The sequence below is a fragment of the Peromyscus leucopus genome, chromosome 5 (assembly GCF_004664715.2).
Source record: "Peromyscus leucopus breed LL Stock chromosome 5, UCI_PerLeu_2.1, whole genome shotgun sequence".
NCBI classification, from domain to species: Eukaryota; Metazoa; Chordata; class Mammalia; order Rodentia; family Cricetidae; genus Peromyscus; species Peromyscus leucopus.
The window spans coordinates 39953295-39977217 of NC_051067.1; the positions used below are offsets into that span (position 1 = coordinate 39953295).

Sequence of the window (23923 nt, forward strand, 5' to 3'; positions counted from 1 at the left end):
GTATTCCTATCTTGCTGAACTATTATTAGTCCTGTCATAGACTTGACCTGGTACTCACCACTGTCCGGATTCTTTCTCCTTGCTGACAGAGACTGCCCAGTCTGGCCAATATTTATCCTTTAAATGACAACGAGAAGTGTTGGTGTGGAACAGGATCAGAAGGTTAGCTCATCCCCCAGGCACAGATCCATCTGCTGCCGTGTCCATACTCAAGGTAGGAGGTCTTCAGCAGGAACAAAGTTTGGGCTTCCAGTAACAATGGATTGGGTGTCAGCGTTCCAAACTCTGTTTCCATGGGTACCGGAAGATGAGGACTATTTTACAATTCACACTGAAGTTTTGACAGTTGTTAAATGATGCCACTTCCCGACTTTCATGAAGAAATGCCAGGGCACCAAAAGGACCAAAAGTCATTGCTGTCCACCCCCCACAAAAATCTTCCTCGGCTGTCTCAAACTTAATGCAACCCGATCATTTATCTAGCAAACCTAGACAAATCAAAGAGAAAGGACAGGACAAGTCAGACAGGACAGGCTGCAGAACGTCTAGAAGAGGATCGAGGACAGGAAATCTTACTAAAATTTTTTATATATATATATACCCATGAAATTATCGGCATCATTATATAAAATACGTCAAATGTCTGAAGAGATTACATTAAAATACCTCCAACATAGCAAAATAGAAATCATATAATATTACTTAAGTAAAAGCCTGGTATCTCCTTCGATAGCTCAGTTGGTAGAGCGGAGGACTGTAGTGGAGTTTGCCTATCCTCCCAGGATATCCTTAGGTCGCTGGTTCGAATCCGGCTCGAAGGATGAGTGTTTTGATGGGAATGCAGATATAATTTAATCACGTCTCCCCTAACATGTAGGTGTCGTTTAGACAGAACTAGGGTCCTGTCCTATCCCGCCCCACCTCGTGTCTCCCCCTTACTCTAGTCTCCGCTTTATACCCACTGGATGCGTAGGATGTCAAGGATTCCCTGCTCTCACGCCCTGACTTTTTGCCAGGAATTAGGACATAGGCGACAGCCTGTGGGTCCGCTGTGGTCGGGATCAGCTGGTCTCGACAGAGAAAGAATTTTATGAGGCCATGCTAAGCATACCCCAAAAGCAAAACGTCCTGTACTATTTCCCAGATAAAGCCATCAGGTCAGTCCCTTTCGCACAGAGTGTGCCCAACACATTCCGCCCACCTAAAATGTGCGATCCTCTCCCCGGGGACGGTGGGCTTGAGAAAAGGGGGTCCGAGGGTATAAAAGAGGGATCAGGTCCGTGTTCTTCTCTCTCCTCCTTCCCACTACGGGCGAAGACGATTGAACAGGAGTCTCTTAAAATGACAGGTGACGGGTGTGGAGACCCAGGCTTTGAATCCCCGCATCCGGAGAGGCTGAAGCAGGAGAATCCAGGCAGGGCTCGTAAATATCCGCAGTTTTTGTTTTTGCTGTTGGTGTATGAGTTTTGGTTTTTCTTTCTCAGAGGCTTTCTGGTGCACCTAGGCTGTCCCAGCCCCTTACAACCTTCCCTCAGCCCCCCATCTCCTCTCCTCTGCAGTCTCCGTCCTAGCCCAAAACTCTCTCTGGAACTCTCGCTCGATGTTGCTGTACGCGCACCGGAGCTCCAGAAGCCACCTACCCCAGCCACTAGCTCAGCCCACTCTGTGTAGATGTGGCAACTTCAGTGGCTGAGCGGAGGAACCTGACGAGAAAGGCTTGACGGTTTCTTCAGAAACTGGGATAATTCCTCAGGAAATTCCTTCCGGAACAAACACTCTTCTCTTTTTCCGCCAGCCCCAGTAGGTTGTCTTCACAAAGCCCTGGGGCTAGAACGGGAATTGAAATGCAAGAGTTCTTCACTGGGGAAGAACTTTCATTTTAATGTGATGGTCTTTTATGGTTAAAATACTAGAGATATTTCCATAAAATTTAAAAAACTTTAAAATTTATAAATTCCAAAAAATAATAAAAGCTTCCCTGGATGGCTTCCTGTGTTCTCCCATGGTAGTCACTTTTCTGTCTTAGGATCAGGAAGCTGAGTGGCACCATGGTGGTTGCCAGCCAAGTATGACAGCATACCTAAATATGGATGATTAGATTATCAAGTTTGAGGTACATGTTATGTTTTGTTTATTTGTTCCAGCATAACTATTCACTGTAACATGGGTCACTCCATTCCTAAACACATGCAGTGCTGATTTGTTTCTGTCCATTTCACACAAGCCAGGGGCATCTGCAAGAGGGAACCTCTATCAGACTGGCCTGTAGGCAAGCCTCTGGGGGGGGGCATTTTCATGATTAATGGTTGATGTGCATGGCTCAGCCCGCTGTGGGTGGTGCCACTGCTGGGCACGTGGTCCTGGACTGTATAAGAAAGCAGCTGAGTAAGCCATGGTGTGCAGGCCAGTAAGCAGCATTCTTCCATGTTATCTGCTTCATTTCTTGCTTCCAAGCGCCCGCCTGCCTGCTTGAGTTTCTGCCCAGGTTTCCCTTATAACAGACTGTGATCAAGATGCGTAAGTTAAATAAACTCTTTCCTCCCCAAGCTGCTTTTGGTCATAGCATTTTAACACAGTGGCAGAAACCAAACTCAAACACATATCAGAAGGCTCTCAAGTTCCGTGTCTCATGCGTTTGCATTACCCCTTACTTTCCTTATTCCTTAGAAAAGAGAATCATGCATTTCTCTGAAAGGGCTGATAGCTCCGCTTCATGATGGTAATGTCTATGATATTGTTATTTTCTCTCACTTTTTTTTTTCTTTCTATCCATGTCTCTTTATTGTTCTGAAACTATCCAAGTTCTACAGTGAGAGTACCAGCTTGTATACATTTACAAACAGTGGGTTCTTTGGCAATATATTACAAGGCTTGAATTTCTCAAAGAGATAAGACTGACACACAGCAGTTACTGTCAGCTTTCATTTATGGCACAAAGTGAGAGTGGTTAATGGAGGCTTCCTGATGAGGTCAACTACAGATTAAACCAACAAAGGAAATCTAATTTGTGGCTTAAACTACAGTCTTAAATGTGGCTAGGTAATAAGCTAAAAGTCTATAATCAGTAAAAATAAAAAATGAGGTTAAAAAAAACTGTCTTTTTCTCCATGTGATGCTTCCAAGCAGCTCGCATGCTGCTTTTCCAGTGGGCAGGGGAAGTGTCCTCTGTTACTAGGCAACCAACATAAGCAGTAGAGGAATACATGCAGCTTTTGGTCTGCTGTAGACATTTTCTCTCACTTTTAACAGAGGGAGGAGGTCCTAAGGAGACAAGACAGCACAGTAGGACAAGTCCAATGAAAGCAATATTCTAATATCTTAAAAGACTTTCCTGATTGTTTGCTTTTAAAATGAGTAAGAAAATAGAACAAAACAGCCAGCTATTCCATAAATCATAAGGTACTTGACAGCTTCCTTCGATAGCTCAGTTGGTAGAGCGGAGGACTGTAGGTGATTGTTGATATCCTTAGGTCGCTGGTTCGAATCCGGCTCGAAGGAGCACTGTTTTGATGACATTTAGACTCAATTATCAAAGATAGTATAAAAACACCACCATTGAATTATGGAGGAGAGTCAAGTTCATGTATAGCTTAAGCTTATAATGATCACTCTGTAGCCCAGGCTGGCCTCTAACTCAGAGATCCGCCTGCCTCTGCCTCACAGTGCTGGGATTAAAGGCGTGCGCCACCGCCTGGCCACAAGATGTTATCTTTTACAAATAAACATACCAGAAAGATTTTCAAACATGTCATAATTTATAATATCCAAACTGTTCATGATTCAGATATTCAATAAAAATACCCCTGGATGACTCCTTGTTTTTCCCAACGGTACTCATTTTTCTGTCTTAGGACCAGGAAGCTGAATGGCATCATAGATGCTTGTCAGTCAAGCATGACAGCAGACTTGAAAATGGAACGGTTAAAATTCCTGTTTGAGGTGGAGTGTATGTGTAATGTTTCATTTTTTTTTTTTTTTTTGCTTCACTACAATTGTGCAAAACTGCATGTTCCTCTCCTTTCCTAGGCCATGTTAAAGGCCTTTCATGCACCTAGTTTTCCTTGTTCAAAAAGGAGAAAGAATGACGCGTTTCTCTGGTGAAATGGGCAATAGTTGGGCTTCAGGATGGTGTTGTCTGTCTATGGTATCATTGTCATTTCTCTATTAATAGAAAGGAGAAGCTAAAGAGACCGGGGAGCACGGCAGGGAAAGTGCTCCAAAGGGGATGGATAGTCCTGTCTGTAAGAGTCAGTGCATGAACATCCCTAGGAACATTTCTGGAAATCTATGTGAAACACTTATACATTAAAAACACACATCTCAAACATGTTCTTAAACACCTGTTGTGTGATCACTAGCTAAATTACTTTTAGAATATCCTAGTACCTTAAAAACACTTCCTTACGATCTATTTCAAAATGAATCAGTTGAACTGCAACAAATCCACCAGCTAGTTTATAAACCTTAAAGAATATACTACTATCTTCCTTCGATAGCTCAGTTGGTAGAGCGGAGGACTGTAGGCTTGCATAGTAATCCTTAGGTCGCTGGTTCGAATCCGGCTCGAAGGAATGACCTTTTGAAAGGGTCTCAACCAGCGCTGGATTCTCAATGTCACGTGCATATACACAAATACAGAAGTTGGGGTGGAATAAATTCAGACAGGATAATAAGGAGTGTTAACAATGCTTTAATCCACTATTTTGCATGTTCATTCATTGGCGAGTCAAGTCTTCACGATCCTTTACTGTATTCATACTTTAAAAATATTAATTAAAATTTAAAAGGGTCTCTCTTGTAGCCCAGTATGGTCTGGAAGTTATCTTCCTTTCTCCACCTCCCAAGAGCTGAGATCACATGGTTGCCACCACTCCCAGCTGACTTGACAGTGTTTCTAAGTATTTCCAAGCACACCCAGTGTAGAGAAATAGCATCCAGTGTGGCCATTTAGACACCGCAGGAGACAGTGTGGCATCTTCCTCATGTGCCTCTCCCCCGGCACCAGTGGGTTTTGTAGTAACTCTATGAGGTGTTCTCAAGCATCACCATTGCGGGTGAGGTAGTCAGTTAAAAATGCAAAGTAGGAGTCTGTTCTCCCTACACCCGAAAGGGAGCAGCGGTAACCAACAGAAAGTTCTCATCGATGAAAGCACCAAAACAAACTCACAAGAAGCCTTCAGATGCACCCGAGCTTTACAAATAATGTCCTGGCTTCTGTCCTCTAGAATTTCCGTAGCGGGGGAGGATAAGAAATTATGTCCAGTGAGGGAAAACTTAAATCCTCAGGGTCGTCCTGGGCTCCGTCTGCAAAGCAGGAGGGACGGTTAGTTCACGAATTCTGGCAGCATCGCTGGAGCCTCCCCGGCTGGCCTTAGGAGCCCGAGGCGCAGCCGCTGCCACTGCGCTGGGCAGAGGTCCCACCCTGGCCACTTGGCCGCGCGGGCGACCCGCTGGCGGAGGACCGCGCCCCCTGGCGGCCGTGCCCAGGCAGCGCGGGGCTCTGACCGAAGTGTGGCCAGAGAGCTGAGCGCGGGCGGCTACCGCGTCCGTACCCTTCGCTCACCAACCTGAAATAGAAATAGGTTCTAGCACAACAGCAGTCAAAGAAACGCCTTTAAATAAGCAATACATTGACAGATTGAAATAGTCACAACGTTAAGCTTAGAATCGCTAGAGGCGCATTTAAAATTTAAAAGCACAGACCCAATTAAAATCCCAAAATTATATGTGCAAATGTATATAAGCTGCTTCAAAACTTTAATTTGAAAATGTTTAAAACTCAGTTGAAACTTCAAATAACTAACACTTCAAAGCTCTGGCTGAAATTTACCAGTTGAACTTCATAAAGCTTTCAAAGGGTGAGTTATCCCCCTCCGCCACATTCGCACCACCGTCCCGGAATAAAATACTGTTGTGGTCTCTACAACACAAACTCTCCCAACAAGGTCTGTAGAAACCCCGCGAGAGGCACCAGGACGCGCATTTTGGTGTAGGCGGGCAAAAACATTCACACACGTTTTTCCAGAAAATTAAAACGATTCCTCGAGAGTTTGCCGCGGGACAGGGCTGTGCCCAGCGGAGACATTCCGCAGGAACCCACTTCCTGTGGCTTGGCTCCGCCCCGCCGGCCCCGCCCCGCCCCGCCGGCCCCGCCCCGCCCCGCCGGCCCCGCCCCGCCGGCCCCGCCCCGCCGGCCCCGCCCGCCGGCCCCGCCCCGCCGGCCCCGCCCCGCCGGCCCCGCCCCGCCGGCCCCGCCCCGCCGGCCCCGCCCCGCCGGCCCCGCCCCGCCCCAAGCCGGAATCTAGCTCTGAACGTCCATTTGTCCATTTGCGTTTGCCTGGTCGGCTCCGCTCCCCCGCAACTGACCACGCCATCATTTCATTGGTCTTCACGGGATGGCCCCAACCTCACGCCGCAGAACAGCACACAGGATCTACGTCATAGGCCACCTTTGTCCCCTCCCTGATCTCAGATCGGCTCGTAGGATATGCGTCATCGGGTGGCGACAGACTTACGGCTCCTGTGGGTCTCATATCCGCCGTCATGAAAGCCGCGGAGTTGGTGGAGCAGCCCCAGGCGCCGATGGAGGGAGAGTCGCAGGGAGAGGCAGAGCTGAATGCCGAGGCGGCGGAGGAGCAGGAGGAGCCCGAGGAAGCGGCTTGCAACAGCAGCAGCAGCAAGAAGAAAAAGAAGGTAGTGCCGGGTATCGTGTACCTGGGACACGTCCCGCCGCGATTCCGGCCTCTGCACGTACGCAACCTGCTCAGCGCCTACGGTGAAGTGGGACGCGTTTTCTTCCAGGCCGAGGGTAAGCCCTGCGTCGAAATGAGAGGGTGGCGACGCAGGCAGGTGGGCACGACTTACTGTCTTGGCTGTACACGGATGAGACGTGGGGTGCTGGCTTTTGGAAGGCTCAGGCTCCCCGCTAGCTGTTAAATCTGTACCATTCATGTCTCTTAGAAGGCTGGGGCGGGAGAAGGAGAATGGAGAAGGTGGGCGGATAGAGTGCAGTAATAAGGCCTGAAAGATACCCCTGATTTTCAAATAATCCCTGAAACAGTGTAGGATTAGCCTCCTTCAGCCTCTTCCACCTCTTGACACGCAGACTCTGGAAATGGAGGTGGGAGTTGGTGCGGCTCTTGTTCAGGGAGTTATCATTTGAAGAGAGGAATGAGTTAAAGAAAGGAGAGTCTGCACCTTACACATAGTCTTTTTCTATGAACAACTGTGAGCTAACACCCGAGCTGGCAGGTTTGGACTTCTGGCCAAACGGAGGTGTGTCTCAGTGGATGCTTGACCAGGATGTTCGTTGTGTTTGGCCCACAGACCGCTTTGTGAGACGCAAAAAGAAGGCAGCAGCGGCCGCGGGAGGAAAAAAGGCAGCTAAATACAGCAAGGACTATACAGAAGGCTGGGTGGAATTTCGTGACAAGCGCGTAGCCAAGCGAGTGGCAGCCAGTCTACATAACACGCCCATGGGTGCCCGCAGGCGCAGTCCCTTCCGTTATGACCTGTGGAACCTCAAGGTGAGGTCTAAGGTTTCTCGGCCACACTTTCATTATTCCCTCCAGCCCTAGCCCAGGCACCCTGTCCCTCTTGCTAGTTCTAAACAGCTCCCAGCTTCTTCTCCCATTCTGGTCTTCCCGGCCCTGACCATTTGTTGTTTTCCTGTTCACAGTATTTGCACCGTTTTACTTGGTCCCACCTCAGCGAACACCTTGCCTTTGAGCGCCAGGTACGCAGGCAGCGCCTAAGAGCAGAGGTCGCCCAAGCAAAGCGAGAGACTGACTTCTATCTTCAAAGTGTAGAACGCGGAAAGCGCTTCCTTGCAGCTGATGGGGATGCTACTCGCCCGAATAGCTCCTGGACCTTTGCTCAGCGTCCCACTGAGCAGGAGCTGAGAGCCCGGAAGGCAGCACGGCCAGGAGGGCGGGAACGAGCTCGGCTGGCCAATGCCCAGGACCAGGCCCGATCCAACAGGGGGCTCCTTGCCAGGATCTTTGGAGCCCCTCCGCCCGCCGAGAGCAAGGAAGAATCATAACCAGTAAAGGACTGCTGATGGAAAAAGAAGTCACTTTTACCTGCCAGCCCCGCCCTCTGCTGGTCTGCCTCCGGCAGGCTGAAATGGAGTGTCTAAGTGGATGTTTTCTCTCTATTCCGTAGACCTAGAGTCTGGTAAAAGGCTTGGTTTTTTTTGGTGGCCTCTTTTACCCACTCTGATCAAATCCTGTAAGTGCCCAGCTGAGAACTGACTCTTACTATCCAGGATGATTACTACTGGAAGTGCCTGTTGGTTTTTAACTTCTGGTTCCTGCCTCTTTCTCTGGGCTCCTAACAATTTCTGTCTCAAAGAGTGGATTTGCCTTCCACTAGAGTAGTAATAATAAGCCCATGTGGTCTGTGGTGTTCATCCACTGTGGTGGGGCAGAATTGACAGGAATTGGGTTAGTGGCCCAATTTGAAATTTTTGTTTGAAAATAAAAAATAATTATTTTTATATGCCTTTTAGTTTTTCAGGTGGGAATCATCAAGTAAGTTTCAACTTCTTTTGAAGCCAAGCATGCTACTTAGTTACCCTGGTGCAGACATGATCCTAGGCGACCCCTGACTCTCAGTGACTAGCAGATATGAAACCACTGCTCCTCAGACCTTTTTCATTTTCAGATCGGGCCTCACTCAAGTGTTCAGGCTAGTCTTGAGGTCATTCTGTAAGTTGCTCAGGTAAGTCTTGAGCTACCTCTGTGGTCAGATAGGCCCAGAACTTCAAATCCTGTCTCAGCCTCCCCAGTGGCTGGGATTATAGGTCTATGTACGGAAAGCACATAGGTGGAAAAGGTATTTACTACTAGATGTAGGAGAAAAGAGACTTGGCCGGCGTATGAGCCCTTCCCGGGGCCATTCCACCTGCCTTTCCAGCCACCGTTCCTCAGTCCATTCCCCGGCCTCAGTCCTGCCCAACACTGTAGTTCTGTCACATGGACCGCCTTCCTCAGCACCTTCTGAAACTGCTCTTCCGACAGCCTGCCTCCCTGCCTCCTCCTCCCCTCCCTACACGCTCAGGCCCATTTCTTCTTTGAGATCAAGTCAAACAGGATGCCAGGCTGGCTTCTCCGCCTTCCCCTCCTCAGGTGGGTTCTGTGGCCTGAAAGCATTGTCTGATTGCTGGGGTAGCATTCTTCCTGCTTTACAGTAATGGTTGACATTTGCTTCCCTGGTGTTACCAGGAACGAAGATCCAACTTTATCTCTCACTCCTTAGGGGTTCAGTTTGGTTGACAAATAAATATTCATTAACTCAGTTGCTGTGAGGAGAGATATTATAAAAATCCTAAATAAAAAAAAAAATCCTAAATAATATGTTCTGCACTTTACATGTAATGTTTGTTTTAACGACCAATTCCAGAGCTATCATCTACTTGTGACAGTGATGAGGAGTGGCAGAAACTTCTTAGTCTTAAAAAGTCACATGGCTAATAAAAGGGAGCGTTACATCTTTCCCTGGGTCTCTGCTTAAACCTACTCTTTCCGCATTCAAGCCTCTTCTACAGGAGCAGTGGTAAGCACAGAGGGAAAGTTAATGGAAAACATTAATCTGTGGTTCTGCTGTGTGCCTAGAGCACAGTAACGAAACATTGAGAAAACCAAGTGTTAGCTGGGCTTGTGCAAGCCTTTAATCCCAATACTTGGGAGACAGAGACAGGTAGATCTCTGTGAGTTCAAGGCCAACCTAGTCTACATGGTAAGTTCCAGGACAGCCAGGCCACATTGTCTCAAAAAACAACAAGAAAAAGAAAGAACCAAAATAGAAAATGCTCGTTGCTTCCCAGTCTTACTTTTGAGTTAAAGACAGTGGTGAACTGCCATGTGAGTGCCGGGAATTGAACCCTGGGCCCTCTTGAAGAACAGTTGTGCTCATAACTGCTGAGTCATCTCTCCAGCTCCTTAAATTGATCTTTGTGGATGTAATTCTAAATGGTCTTATTAAATAAGAACAAACCTGGAGCCAGGTATTGGGGCGAATGCTGGAAGATCAGAGAAGTAGAACAAGCCACAGCCACCTCACCTCTCCAATTCCTCAGCTGATCCTGTTTCCTCAGACTGGAAGCCTCTGAGTCCTCATCCGAATGAATCTCAGCTGAACTGCTGCTCAAAAGGCTAAAAGCTTAACCAGCCTAGTTCCTGGGTTTCAAGCCTTATATGGCTTTCTGCTTTCTGCCATCACTTCCTGGGATTAAAGGCTTGTGTCACCATGCCTGGCTGTTTCCAGTGTGGCTTTGAACTCAGAGATCCAGAAGGATCTCTGCCTTAGAAATGCTAGGATTAAAGGTGTGAGTTCCACCATTTGCTGGCCTCTGTGTCTGTCTAATGCTGTTCTGTTCTCTGACCCCAGATTTATTAGGGTGCACAGTATATTGGGGAACACAATATTATGACAGATCTTTAAGAAAAAAAAATTCCTTTTGTATAGGTCTGTGCACGGAAGGCCTAACATCCCCTGGTACTGACAGTTGTGAACCACCATGTGAATGTTGGGAACCCAGTCCTCTGGAAGGGCAACCAGTGCTCTTGACTGGGGAGCCATCTCTGGCATCAAGGAATAGCATCTCCTTTTGATCTGGGGAAGGAGGAAGGGCATAGCACCAATGCTTGACTGTATCATCACCAGTGACCATAACTGCCCATTCCTCCCTTCCAGCAAAAAAAAGTGATTTTATTCCAAACTTCCCTGTCCATGCACAGCTCCAAAGATATTATGATTAGTTAATCCTAGGGTCTCTCTTGGTAGTAGTTGGGTGAGATGTGTAATCAGATCCACCTCAGGAGGGAATGACTCAGCATGTAGTTGTCCTCCAGAAGTGCAGGTGAGGGAGGTCTGTTGCTTTTCCTCTGGACTTTGTCAGGTGCCAGTGAGGGCTAGAGGAACTTCAGGCTACAGCACAGTGTGAGGCCTGTGTTGGGGATGACGGCAGAGATCCAATGACATCATGTCTGTCAGGTCTGTCAGGTCAGGTCAGGTATGTATGTCTCAGCACAGAGCATTAGATCCCCTGTGCAGACATCTGTGAATGCTGGGAACCCAGGTCCTCAGGAGCAGCAGAGATCCCAAGGACATGAGGAGACCCTGAAGTAACCTCTGTCGTTTCTTCTCCAGGTGTGTGGGCTGTGATAATATATCCACTCTGTTTAAGCCATTTGCTGCTGAAAGCTCCTAGGCTAGCGCTCTCATAACTCAGCATGGGAAGCTTATGCCCCAGTTCCTCTGACCACTACCTGATGAGAAATTCAAGTCAGTGACAGGCAGTCTGTGTGCCGAAAGTCAGTAAGATCTCCCACCCCCATATTCCAGATGTTCTGGCCTTCCATTGAGGGCTGTTTCTCTATTGACTGGAGCCCAGTCCTGCTTGACTGTCAATATCGTTATTCTGGTGTGTTTTCTTTTTAATTTTGTGGTTTTTTTTTTTTTTTTTTTTTTTTTTTCAAGACAGGGTTTTTCTGTGTAGCCCTGGCTGTCCTGGAACTCCATCTGTAGACCAGGCTGACCTTGAACTCACAGAGATCTTTATTCTTAATTGCCACAGGCCCAGCACTCACTCTACCCCCAAAGATAAACAGCCACTGAGAATGGAAAGAAAATTCTAAAGGTTAAAAAGTCAAAATGGAGCCGGGCGTTGGTGGCGCACGCCTTTAATCCCAGCACTCGGGAGGCAGAGCCAGGCGGATCTCTGTGAGTTCGAGGCCAGCCTGGGCTACCAAGTGAGCTCCAGGAAAGGCGCAAAGCTACACAGAGAAACCCTGTCTCCAAAAAACAAAAAAAAAAAAAAAAAAAAAAAAAAAAAGTCAAAATGGAAATTGTAAGGCAGCAGGCTAAGCAGAGAGAAGAGCAAAGCCTTACTCGAGAAATGAAAACATCACTGTAGCTGGGTGGTGTGGTGGTGCACGCCTTTAATCTCAGTACTTAGGAGGCAGAGGCAGGTGGATCTCTGTGAGTTTGAGGCCAGTCTGGTCTACACAGTGAGTTCTAGGTCATGCTCCAAAGCTACACAGGCAAACCCTCTCTCCAAACAAACAAACAAACAAACAAATCACTGTAGTGTGTAGTCACCACTGTTCTTTCTTCATTTAAACACCTGGCTTGGGATAGCATAAGGTCATATGGCTGTGAGCTTCCTAGACCGTGAGTTAACCTTTTTCCTGGTGATGACATTTTTGCTCCAGCCTGAGTCAGTTACTGTAGACACTGGGAGAGCTGTATCAAGGAATGAGCCAGGAAAAGGGGGGCGGGGACAGCTGAGCAAGCCATGTGAGGAGCATCACAGTTGGAGCATTTGCTGCCCTCCCTAGGACAGGCAGGAACCCAACCCAATGAGTTTTTCTGTTGTTTCCTTACTTAGAGATAGGGCCCCACTACATAGTCCTTGCTGGCTTAGGCCTGCCTAGGTAGACCAGGATGGTCCTGAATTCTCAATCCTGCTTCACCTGAAAGTGTTGAGATAACAGGCAGATCATTCAGACTCCTGGGTTCCTGTTTGGAAACCAGACCCCTAAAATCTCTGATATACTGTTTCCAGGTTCCTCCCTCCTAGTGAGGTTAGGGATTTGAATCTGTCAGAAAATGGGGCTTCAAGAGCGGTGATCTAGGACCAGTGAGAGAACTCAGCAGTAAAAGTATTTTCTGCCAAGCCTGATGACCTGAGTTTGTTCTTTGGAATCCACGTGGGAGGAAAGAACCAATTCCCGCATTTGTCTGGATTTCCCACACAGGAGAGCTGCCACTCACTCGTCCCCAGCCTCCTAATAAATATATGTAAAGGAATTAAAAACAAAAGACTGTTTACATCTACTAAGCTGAGAAGCTGGAGGGTAGACAAATGTCAGGAAGAGCAGCAGATGTCAACCTTAAGAAAGTGGATCACTGAGTAAGTGCAGGAGTCTTGTAAGGACTAGTTCCCAGAAGGTTCCAAGAATGTTGGTTGAAGCTCCAAGAAGGACCCAAGAAAGGATGGTGGAGCAATAGACAGCGGCCCTGGCCGTGGACCAAAATATTCTTGTTATGGCCCGGATGTGACCAGTTGAGAGCACTTGCCTGCCATGAACATGTTCCTAGTTTAAAGCGGTCCCTTTTTGACAGTAAGTTGGGACGTTGGTTCTAATCGTTATAATCCACCCATGTCAAGAAAATCTACAGAAAGCTTCTTTCTGAAAAGGTCCTCAAAAAGCTCAGTTATAACTTACATTAGGCCAGCACACACTGAGAAGGTCTGTGGAGAAGTGCAAAAGATTTCTGAAGGAAAAGATAAGAAACCATCACCGACCCACCAGCATCTCCTATACATGCACCCCCAACACACACACACACACACACACACACACACACACACACACACACACACACTTTGTAAGGAGAGCATCCAAGAACTCTTGGTTCTGTTTTAAACCTCCCCTCCAAGAATGAACACAAAAATATCAGCTCATCCTGCTCAATTTTCTTTGATAAACAGCTGTTGCAGTCCATGGCCTCATAACCAGCGGAGAGAGGCTTTAGTAGGCAAGTGGGATGCACCTGGCCAGACAGACATAAACACTACCCAACAGCTGCAGGTAATCCTCCCTGAGGGAGAGGACCTTCCAGCCTCAAGGAGGCGATGTGGATTGTGTTTCTGTCCAGTAACTGGGGCTGAGATGTGAGTCCCTGGCAGGATGAGCTGTAATTGTCCTTGGTCTCCCCACCAAGGCTCTGTGGGTCCTGAACCCTACTCTACTCTGTGCATGTGCCAGGTCTGAGCTCTGGGCTCCCATGGTTGGGAGGATTCTCTGGATTTGTCCTTAGGGAGGGATCCACGCCTTGAGAGGATCTCCATTGTAAGGGAAGTTGGCTCTCTCACCGTCCACAGGACATTCCCAGACCAAATTCTCAGCACAAAGGAGCTTTATTATCCCGAGGGTCAAGCAGGGGTGGGGTGGGGTAGGGTTGGGGTTGCAAAGGCAGCTATCACAAATAATGCTGATAAGAACATAGTTGAGCATGTGACCTTGTGGTATGATTGAGCATTCCTTGTGTATATGCCCAAGAGTGGTATAGTTGGGTCTTGGGGAAGATTGATTCCCAATTTTCTGAGAAATTACCATACTGATTACCAAAGTGGCTGTACAAGTTTGTACTCCCACCAACAGTGGAGGAGTGTTCCCCTAGCTCCACATCCTCTCCAACATAAGCTGTCTGCAGTGTTTTTAATCTTAGCCATTCTGACAGGTGTAAGATGGTATCTCAGAGCCATTTTTATTTGCATTTCCCTGATGACTAAGGATGTTGAACAATTCCTTAAATGTTTTTTGGCCATTTGATATTCTTCTTTTGAGAATTCTCTGTTTAGCTCATAGCCCATCTTTTAAAATTGATTTGTTAGGTATTTTGATGTCTAGTTTCTTGGGTTCTCTATATATTCTGGAGATCAGCCCTCTGTCAGATGTGGGGTTAGTGAAGAAAAGTCCCATTCTGTAGGCTGTCTTTGTCTTATTGACCATGTCCTTTGTCCTACAAAGCATCTTAGTTTCAAGAGGTCTCATTTATTAATTGTTGCTCTCAGTGTCTGTGCTACTGGTGGTTGATTTAGGAAGTGATCTCTGGTGCCAATGCGTTCAAGACTACTCTCTACTTTCTCTTCTATCGGGTTCAGTGTAACTGGATTTATGTCTTTGACTTAATTTGGATTAAGTCCACTTAAAGTGGATTTATGATCCACTTGACTTGAGTTTTGTGCATGGTGACAGATATGGATCTATTTGAAATCTTCTACATTTTGACATCCAGTTGTGCCAGCACCATTTGTTCAAGATGCTTTCTTTTTTTCCATTGTACAGTTTTGGCTTCATAGTAAAATATCAGGTGTTCATACGAGTTCAGATTAATGTTAGGGTCTTCAATTAGATTCCATTGGTCCACATGTCAGTTTTTATGCCAGTACCAACCTGTTTTTATTACTGTAGCTCTATAGTAGAGCTTGAAGTCAGGGATCATGATGCCTGCAGAGGTTGCTTCATTGTACAAGATTCTTTTAGCTATTGTGATTTTTTTTTCCCATATGAGGTTGAGTATTGTTCTTTCCAAGTCTGTGAAGAATTGTGTTGGGATTTTGATGGGGATTGCATTGAATCTGTAGATTGCTTTTGGTAAGATTGCCATTTTTACTGTGTTAATCCTACCTATCCATGAACATGGGAGATCTTTCCATTTTCTGACATCTTCTTCAATTTCTTTCTTCTGAGAATTAAAGTTCTTGTCATACAGGTCCTTCACTTGCTTAGTCAGAGTTACCCCAAGGTATTTTATATTATTTGTGGCTATTGTGATGTTTCTCTGATTTTTTTCTCAGCCCTTTTATCATTTGTATATAGGAGGGCTACTGATTTTTTGAGTTAATCTTGTATCCCATCACATTACTAAAGGTGTTTATCAGCTGTAGGAGTTCCCTGGTAGACTTTTTGGGGTCACTTATGTACACTATAATATCGTCTGCAAATAGTGAAAGTTTGACCTCTTCCAATTTGTATCCCTTTGATCTCCTTTTGTTGTCTTATTGCTCTGGCCAGAACTTCAAGTACTATATTGAATAAATATGGGGAGAGTGGACATCCTTGCCTTGTTCCTGATTTTAGTGGAATCTCTTTGAGTTTCTCTCCATTTAATTTGATGTTGGCTGTCGGCTTGCTGTAAATTGCCTTATGTTTAGGTACGTTCCTTGTATTCCTAATCTCTCTAGGACCTTTATCATGAAGGGGTATTGGATTTTGTCAAAGGCTTTTTCAGCATCTAATGAGATGATCATGTGGGTTTTTTCTTTCAGTTTGTTTATATGGTGCATTACACTGACAGATTTTTGTATGTTGAACCATTCTTGCATCCCTGGGATGAAGCCTACTTGATGGATAATTTTTTTGATGTGATCTTGGTTTCGGTTTGCCAATATTTTATTGAGTATTTTTGCATTAATGTTCATGAGGGAGATTGGTCTGTAATTCTCTTTCTTTGTTGCATCTTAGTGTGGTTTGGGTATCAGGGTAACTGTAGCCTCATAAAAAGAATTTGGTAATGTTCCTTCTGTTTCTGTTGTGTGGAACAATTTGAAGAGTTTTGGAATTAGCTCTTCTTTGAAAATCTGGTAGAATTCTGCACTGAAATCATCTGGACCTCGGCTTTTTTTCTTTGGTTGGGAGACTTTTAATGGCTGTTTCTATTTCCTTAGGGGTTATTGGTCTATTTAAATAGTTTATCTGATCTTGATTTAACTTTGTTATGTGGTACCTTTCTAGAAAATTGTCCATTTCTTTCAGATTTTCCAATTTTGTGGAGTACAGGGTTTTGAAGTATGACCTGATGATTCTCTGGATTTCCTCATTGTCTGTTGTTATGTCTCCTTTTCATTTCTGATTTTGTTGATTGGGATGCTCTCTCTCTGCCTTTTGGTTAATTTGGATAAGGGCTTGTCTATCTTGTTGATTTTTTTTCAAAGAACCAACTGTTTCATTGATTCTTTGTATATTTCTCTTTGTTTCTATTTCATTGATTTCAGCCCTCAATTTGATTACTTCTTGGCGTCAATTTCTTCTGGGTGAGTTTGCTTCTTTTTGTTCTAGAGCTTTCAGGTATGCTGTTAAGTCACTAGTGTGAGATTTCTCCATCTTCTTTATGTGGGCATTTAGTGCTATGAATTTTCCTCTTAGCACTGGTGTCATAGTGTCCCATAAGTTTGGATATGTTGTACTTTCATTTTCATTGAATTCTAGGAAATCTTTAGTTTGTTCATTATTTCTTCCTTGACCCCTTGGTGATTCATTTGGGCATTATTCAGTTTCCATGAGATTGTAGGCTTTCTGTAATTTTTGTTGTTGTTGAAATCTAACTTTAAGCCATGGTGGTCTGATAAAATACAGGAGGTTATTCCAATTTTTTTGTATCTGTTGAGATTTGCTTTGTGACCAAGCATGTGGTCAGTTTTAGAGAAGGTTCCATGGGGTGCTGAGAAGAATGTATATTCTTTTGTGTTAGGGTAGAAGTTCTGTAGATATCTATTAAGTCCATTTGAGGCATAACTTCTGTTAGGTTCCTTATTTCTCTGTTAAGTTTCAGACAGGCAGATCTATTCAGTGATGAGAGTGGGGTGTTGAAATCTTCCACTACTAGTGTGTAGGGTTTGATGTGCGATTTAAGCTTCAGTAATGTTTCTTTTACAAATGTGGGTGACTTTGTATTTGGGGCATAAATGTTCAGAATTGAGACTTCATCTTGGATTTTCCCTGTGATAAGTATGTAATATCCTTCCGGATCTCTTTCAATTGGTTTTAGTTTGAAGTCTATTTTATTAGATATTAGGATAACTATACCAGCTTGCTTCTTAAGTCCATTTGATTAGAAAGTCTTTTCCCAGCCTTTTACTCTGAGGTAGTGTCTGTCTTTAAAGTTGAGATGTGTTTCTTATATGCAGCAAAAGGATGGATTTTGTTTTCGTATCCATTTTGTCAGCCTGTGTCTTTTTATAGGCAAATTGAGACCATTGATATTAATGGATATTAATGACCATTGATTGTTAATTCCTGTTATTGTTTTTTTTGTTGGTAGTGTTGCATGTTTCTCTTCTTTGGTAAATGTTGGTGTGGGATTATCTATTGCCTGTGTTTTCATGGGTGTATCTAACTTTCTTAGGTTGCATTTTTCCTTCTAGTGCTTTCTGTAGGGCTGGATTTGTGGATAGGTATTGTTTAAATCTGGTTTATCATGGAATATTTTGTTTACTCCGTCTATGGTGATTGAGAGACTTGCTGGATATAATAGTCTAGGTTGGTATCCATAGTCAGTGTTTACATAACATCTGTCCAGGATCTTCAGGCTTTCAGAGTCTCCATTGAGAAGTCAGGTGTTATTCTGATGGGTCTGCCTTTATATGTTACTTGGCCTTTTCCTTTGTAGCTCTTAATATTTTTTCTTTATTCTGTACCTTTAGTGGTTTCATTATTATGTGATGAGGGGACCTGTTTTTTTTTTTTTGTTTTTTTGTTTTTTGTTTTTTTTTGGATCCAATCTATTTGGTGTTCTGTAAGCCTCTTGTATCTTCATAGGTATTTCCTTCTTTATGTTGGGAAAGTTTTCTTCTGTGATTTTGTTGAATATATTTTCTGTGTCTTTGAGTTGGTATTCTTGTCCTTCTTCTATCCCTATTATTCTTAGGTTTGGTCTTTTCATGGTGTCTCAAACTTCCTGGATGTTTTTGTTATGACTTTTTTGGCTTTAGTGTTTTCTTTGACTGATGAATGTATTTCCTCTATTGTATCTTCAATGCCAGAGATTCTCTCTTCCATCTCTTGCATTCTGTTGGTTATGCTTGCATCTGTAGTTCCTGTTCATTTACTCAGATTTTCCATTTCTAGCATTTTCCCTCAGTTTGTGTCTTCTTTATTATAGTTTTCAAAACTTCGACTGTCTCATTCACCTGTTTAATTGCTTTTTCTTGGCTTTCTTTAAGAGATTTATTATTTCTTCCAAATTTTTGTTTGTCTTTTCTCAAATTCTTTAAGGGAAATTTTTATTTCCTCTTTAAAGGCCTCTATCATCTTCTTAAAGTCATTTTTAAGGTCGATTTCTTATGCTTCTTCTGCTTTGGGATGTTCAGGTCTTGCTGATGTAGCACCACTAGGTTCTGATGGTGCCATGTTTGTATTTATGTTGTTGAGTGTATTTTTGCACTGGCATCTAACCATCTCTTCCTCCACTCTGTGCAAGTAGTGTCAGTGTCTGAGGTAGCCTCTTTTGGTCTGATTTATATTCTTGGTCTAATGGGAGCTCATCGTCTAATCTGGGCTCTTGGTCCAATTGGTGCTGGTGGATTCTGTGTCTCAGGGAGCAGATCTTAGTCCAGGCACCAGTGGGCTCTGTCTCAGGGAGCAGCTATTCTTAATTGGTGCAGGGTGGGACCTGTTTTATTGGTGAGGTAGCAGGGGAAGAGGCAGCTGGCAGGTCCCTGGGGCTCTAATGGTTTTGGGAGAGGGGCACAAAATGTGCCCCCAGGGCCTAGGGGCTAGGGACCTGGTCTGTCCAGTCCAGAGATGGGGGTCTTACCTATGCCTTTTTCTTTTCTTAAATTTATTTTTTGAGACACGGTTTTACTATGCAGCTCTGGCTGACCAGGACTTCACCATGTAGACCAGGATGGCCTCAAACTCATAGAGATCCACCTCCCCCCACTTCTTCCACCCCTGCCTCCTCTCAGTATGCCCTGCTATCCCAGTGTTGAGATGAAAGTCATGTACCAGCACACCAGACCCAATTAAGATCTTTATTGCTTTATGTCATGGTTTGTTTGTTTGTTTGTTTGTTTGTTTGTTTGTTTGCTTGAATCTATTTTTTGGACAGGTTCTCACTGTGAAGCTCAGGCTGACCTCCAACTGCAGATTCTCCTGCCTTAGACAGTTCTAGGAATGCAAATCTGGCTGCTGGAATGGGGGAAGCTAATGAGGGAGGCCAGCCTTGTAGCATGAATCTTAGAAGGTCTTATTAATAAAATCAAACCTGAGCCAGGTATTGGGGTGAACACTGGAAGATCAGAGAGACAGAACAAACCACAGCTGACCTCACCTGGCCAACTTCTCAGCTGGTCTTGGTTCCTCAGACTGGAAGCTTCTGTGTCCTCATCCCAATGGCTCTCAGCTGAACTGCTACTTGAAAGCCTGAAGCTTAACCAGCTAAAAGCTTAACCAGCTAAAATGCTTAGCCAGGCCAAATGCTTCTGGTTTCTGGTCCTCATGCTTTATATACCTTTCTGTTTTCTACCACCACTCCCTGGGATTAAAGGCTTGCTTTCTGGGATTGAAGGAGTGTGTCACCATGCCTAGCCATTTCCAATGTGGCCTTGAACTCACAGAGATCCAGAGGGATTTCTACCTCTGAAATGCTAGGATTAAAGGTGTGAGTGCCACCATTTTCTAGCCTCTGTATCTAGTGGCTGTTCTGTCTCTGACCCCAGATAAGTTTATTAGGGTGTACAATATTTTGGGGAACTAATACCACCACACAGCCTCTTTTCTTGATCTCTTCAATAAAAGAATTTAGAGAGAGACACAGGAGTCTAGCAAGCAAAAATGTTCACTTAAGAAGTTCAAATGCATGCTGGGTAACAGAATGGCAACCTCTGGTGGGGACTGAGGAATCCAAAACGCTGTAGAACGGACACATTCAGATAAGCTGTAGCATTGGAACAAAGGCCAGCAGCATGTCCAAACATGAGCAACAAAATGCCTGAAAGAGAGTTTCAAAAACCCCATTTACAGTAGCTTCAAAATAAAAACAACACATTTATCCAGCAGGCTGAAAACTATACAACTTGTAAAACGATAAGAAAGCAGTGATGGAAACAACCTGCTGAGGTGGCTGTGGTTTCCAGACACTCATGGTACTAACGTTAAAAACATATGTAGACCAGAGACACAGAACAAAGAACGAGGAGATAAATCCATGAAAGTAGAGCCAGTCCGATCCTCCAAAGGTCGTTAAGATACAGCTGGGGTGGGGTGTCTGGGAAGGATTGGTTCATGCTCATATTCCCAGCACTCAGGAGTCTGAGGCTGGAGGATTGACAGGAGGTTTGGAGAAGGTTAGGCTATACAGTGAGTTCTAGGCCGGCTTGGGGTGGAATTATCTCCAAGAAAAATAAAGCACACACAAAACAACAAAACCTAAAAGAGAACAAAAATGTGAGGGTACAACAGGGAAAGAAAGCTCTCTTCAATACGCAGATGTGGGATACCTGGATGTCTGTATGCAGAAGAAGGAAACTGAGTCCATCTCACACACCAGGTGCAAATACCAAGTGTGCTGAAGACTTAAATACAAGACTTGAAAACACTGCCAGAAGAAGGTCGCAGGGGGAAGTGGCATGCCATGAGTCTGGCTGTGGCTTTGGATGCATTTTAAAAGCACAGGCCACCAGGGCAAAGACAGAAACCACAAGCTTCTTACCCCAAAACACAAGCTGCACAAAGAAACAACCAGAGAGCCTCAGGCTGCCTGCGGAGAGGGAGAAAACATGGACAATCTCACTTCACATGAGGGCTTGCTGCCCAATACACACCAAGTTCCGCAGCCAGAAGACGAACAACCTGACAAAATGGAGCAAAGGGTCAGAAGAGGCGCTTTTCAAAGAAGACAAGAGACAAACTGATCTGTGAAAGTGTGCCCAGTTCATGAGTGATCAAGGAAAAGAGAATCAAAGCCCTCTGAGGTATACCTCACTCCTATTCTACCAGAATGAGAAAAGAGCAGGTGTTGGTGAGGTGTGGAGAAAAGAGGATGCTTTCTCAGTTTCGATGGGATGTAAATTATTACAGCCATTAAAGGCACTAGCATGGAAATTCCTTTAGAAATGTAGCAATAGAGCACAATGCCAGTCATTGACTCATACTTGCTCTGTCCGTGGTAAGGCATCCTTGTCTTCTGAGACACTGGCTCCTTCACACTCACAGCAGGATTATTCCCAACAATCAAGTTACAGGATGAAGCTATTGTCCATCAACGGACAGATGAAAACACAGCATGTAGACTTGGAACGTTAGCTACTCAGCCTTCTATAAAGCGACTCTGTCACTTGCAAAGACTGGAGTGAAGGTGAGGACATGGTGTTAAGTGAGGTGAATCAGCCACCCAGGGACGAATTCCACAGGACTTTTATTTACAGTGTGGATTCTGAGTGCTCATCTGGCGGCAGCAGGGTAGGGTGGGGTCACCAAGGGCTGGGGATGAGGAGGTCAGCCGTCTTAGTTGATTTAGCCAGTCCATGACAGAAGTACATACAAGTGCCATCATCAATCCATTTACTCAGCAAGTTTTAAATGTATGTCTTGAAACTTACGAAGGGTGGAGCTGTAGGGGGTTTCCGTAGTGTAGTGGTCATCATGCTCGCCTAACACGCGAGAGGTCCCCGGTTCGAAACCGGGCGGAAACACTACCTTTTTTCTAGCTCACTCCCTACACTTTTCAGCCCGCAGGACCTAAGAATCTCGACTCTACGATTTTGGCCTTGGCTCTTATGCTAACCTAGGGATACAGCAGGCAATTTTGTGAGGACCAGCGGAGCCACCGGACACACAGCAAGTACCAGAAAATATGTGCAACACCGGGGGATTAGCTCAAATGGTAGAGCGCTCGCTTAGCATGCGAGAGGTAGTGGGATCGATGCCCACATCCTCCAATTCTTATGCTGCCCCTGAAACCAAGGCTCTACTGAGATGCTCCTACTCTGTCATTGCCTCAACTCCACTAATTTGAGGACTAATAATTAACCTCACACCTAGAAATTCAGCGCTCCCTGGAGCAGTCACCTGTGAGTTTTCCCATTCACATCATGCACTCGTTATTCTGTGCTTCTTGCAAATGCTTGTAAGCTTTTTTATTTGTTCCTTCCTCGCCAGACGCTGAGTCAGAACCTCTTCTGTGCCACCAGACTTAGGATTTCCCCTTAAATCAGGCCGTGCTGGAAGTTCTCTGCCGGCCTCTCTGCAATCTTCCTTTTCCTCGTCTATCTCCGCCCACTCAAGCTCGTGGGTGGAGGACTGTTGTGCGCCTCACTGGAGCTGCACTGCCACCCACAGCGTCGCGTGGGCAAACTCGGCCCGAGTGGAACCCTCTCTACTACTCTCCACTTTCCATTTCTAAGCTCTGTTAAAAAATAAAAATCATTTTTAAAAGGTGTAAATCCTTTGCTAACTCGTTGCTGTGACCGTTTGATCACCTGTCCGGGTTCTCTCGAAAAGTCTCCAATGTTCTCCGGGTGGTCAGGCCCTTCCGTCCTCCTTCCCTCCGAGTGTTTTACACGTGCGCGACTCCCCTGCGGTGCACGCTGCGTCTCTACGCCGGAATTCCTACACCCGCTCTTCTCCTTCCCCTGAGCTCTCTCCCCCTGGAGCGCCGCCCAAGCCACATTTATTAACTTTCCGGGGCCATGTCTGTCTTGAATTGGAAAGTGACAAAAACACTGCTAATGTGCGTTTCCGTAGTGTAGTGGTTATCACGCTCGCCTCACACGCGAGAGGTCCCCGGTTCGAAACCGGGCGGAAACAGCAGAGTTTCTTTTTCTTTTTCTTTTTTTACTGTTCTCTGTAGATGTAACGGTCTTTCGGAGGGGAAGAACGGCAGCGGCAGCGAGGGGTAAGAAAATGTTTTAGTCTCAGCTCTTAGCTACTGCTCTGACCTCTTGGGCTTTTAACTCTGCATTTGGCTCTGTGTTTCTTATTTAATAAGACCATTACATCTGCAGTTCTCTGCAATTCTCAAGTTCTCAGATTTTGCAATGGATCACGGGTCCATCTTTCTGGATGAGTCCTAAGGGAACACATTCTCCATCCTCTCTAAGAACAAGCAAAGGAAGCCTCACCGCCCCTCACAGCAGTGTGCGTTGCCTCTCCACATTTCTCCAATCCTCTTTCTCCTAGAGCAGTGGTTCTCAACCTTCCTAATGCCGAGACCCTTTAATATAGTCCCTCATATTGTGGGCACTTCAACCATAAAATTATTTTCGTTACTAATTCATAGCTGTAATTTTGCTTCTCTTGTGAATCAAAATGTAGATATCTGTGTTTTCCGTTTGTTTTGGGGAGACCCCTGTGAAAGTCTCGGGCGAATATGCCCCTAAACGGTCTCCACCCAGAGGTTGAGAACTACTTTCTTAGCGACATGGCACAGGCGTAATAAGTTCCTGTCCGAACAGCTTTTGAGAAGATTGCAATGAGAGTCTGGGCTCTGCGTTTTGAGACTTGACAGTCATGCGATCCCGGGGAACCGCAGGCGACTGCAAATAAAAGGGACCAGAAGGTCCAGGGCACCGAGGGATTCTTAGCTGAGTGCTATAGTGCTCCGTTAGCATGGAGGAAGAACTGCCCATATC

The 23923-nt window shown here is 45.3% G+C and overlaps 1 protein-coding gene, 1 long non-coding RNA gene and 7 other non-coding genes across 9 annotated transcripts; 7 read left to right on the plus strand and 2 right to left on the minus strand.

Moving 5' to 3' along the window:
• The first annotated feature begins 723 nt into the window (after positions 1 to 723).
• Trnay-gua lies at positions 724 to 821 on the plus strand. Its single transcript has 2 exons — positions 724 to 760; positions 786 to 821. It is a non-coding gene; the product is annotated as a tRNA-Tyr (tRNA).
• A 923-nt stretch (positions 822 to 1744) lies between these two features.
• Positions 1745 to 1866, minus strand: LOC114702256. The gene has a single exon (XR_003735947.1). It is a non-coding gene; the product is annotated as a small nucleolar RNA SNORD22 (small nucleolar RNA).
• A 1547-nt stretch (positions 1867 to 3413) lies between these two features.
• On the plus strand, positions 3414 to 3498 carry Trnay-gua. The gene is given in 2 exon segments: positions 3414 to 3450; positions 3463 to 3498. It is a non-coding gene; the product is annotated as a tRNA-Tyr (tRNA).
• A 988-nt stretch (positions 3499 to 4486) lies between these two features.
• Trnay-gua lies at positions 4487 to 4571 on the plus strand. Its single transcript is given in 2 exon segments — positions 4487 to 4523; positions 4536 to 4571. It is a non-coding gene; the product is annotated as a tRNA-Tyr (tRNA).
• A 103-nt stretch (positions 4572 to 4674) lies between these two features.
• On the minus strand, positions 4675 to 6454 carry LOC119088038. The gene is made up of 2 exons (XR_005091603.1): positions 6367 to 6454; positions 4675 to 5304 (listed from the first exon to the last, which is right to left on the minus strand). It is a non-coding gene; the product is annotated as an uncharacterized LOC119088038 (long non-coding RNA).
• Positions 6455 to 6518: 64 nt separating this feature from the next.
• On the plus strand, positions 6519 to 8499 carry Abt1 (activator of basal transcription 1). Its single transcript, XM_028880015.2, has 3 exons — positions 6519 to 6808; positions 7327 to 7526; positions 7679 to 8499. The coding sequence occupies exons 1-3, from the start codon at positions 6544 to 6546 to the stop codon at positions 8039 to 8041; spliced, it is 828 nt and encodes a 275-aa protein (XP_028735848.1). The 5' UTR covers positions 6519 to 6543; the 3' UTR covers positions 8042 to 8499.
• A 13413-nt stretch (positions 8500 to 21912) lies between these two features.
• On the plus strand, positions 21913 to 21985 carry Trnav-aac. Its single transcript has one exon. It is a non-coding gene; the product is annotated as a tRNA-Val (tRNA).
• Positions 21986 to 22158: 173 nt separating this feature from the next.
• On the plus strand, positions 22159 to 22231 carry Trnaa-agc. Its single transcript has one exon. It is a non-coding gene; the product is annotated as a tRNA-Ala (tRNA).
• A 795-nt stretch (positions 22232 to 23026) lies between these two features.
• Trnav-cac lies at positions 23027 to 23099 on the plus strand. The gene has a single exon. It is a non-coding gene; the product is annotated as a tRNA-Val (tRNA).
• The last annotated feature ends 824 nt before the right edge of the window (positions 23100 to 23923 follow it).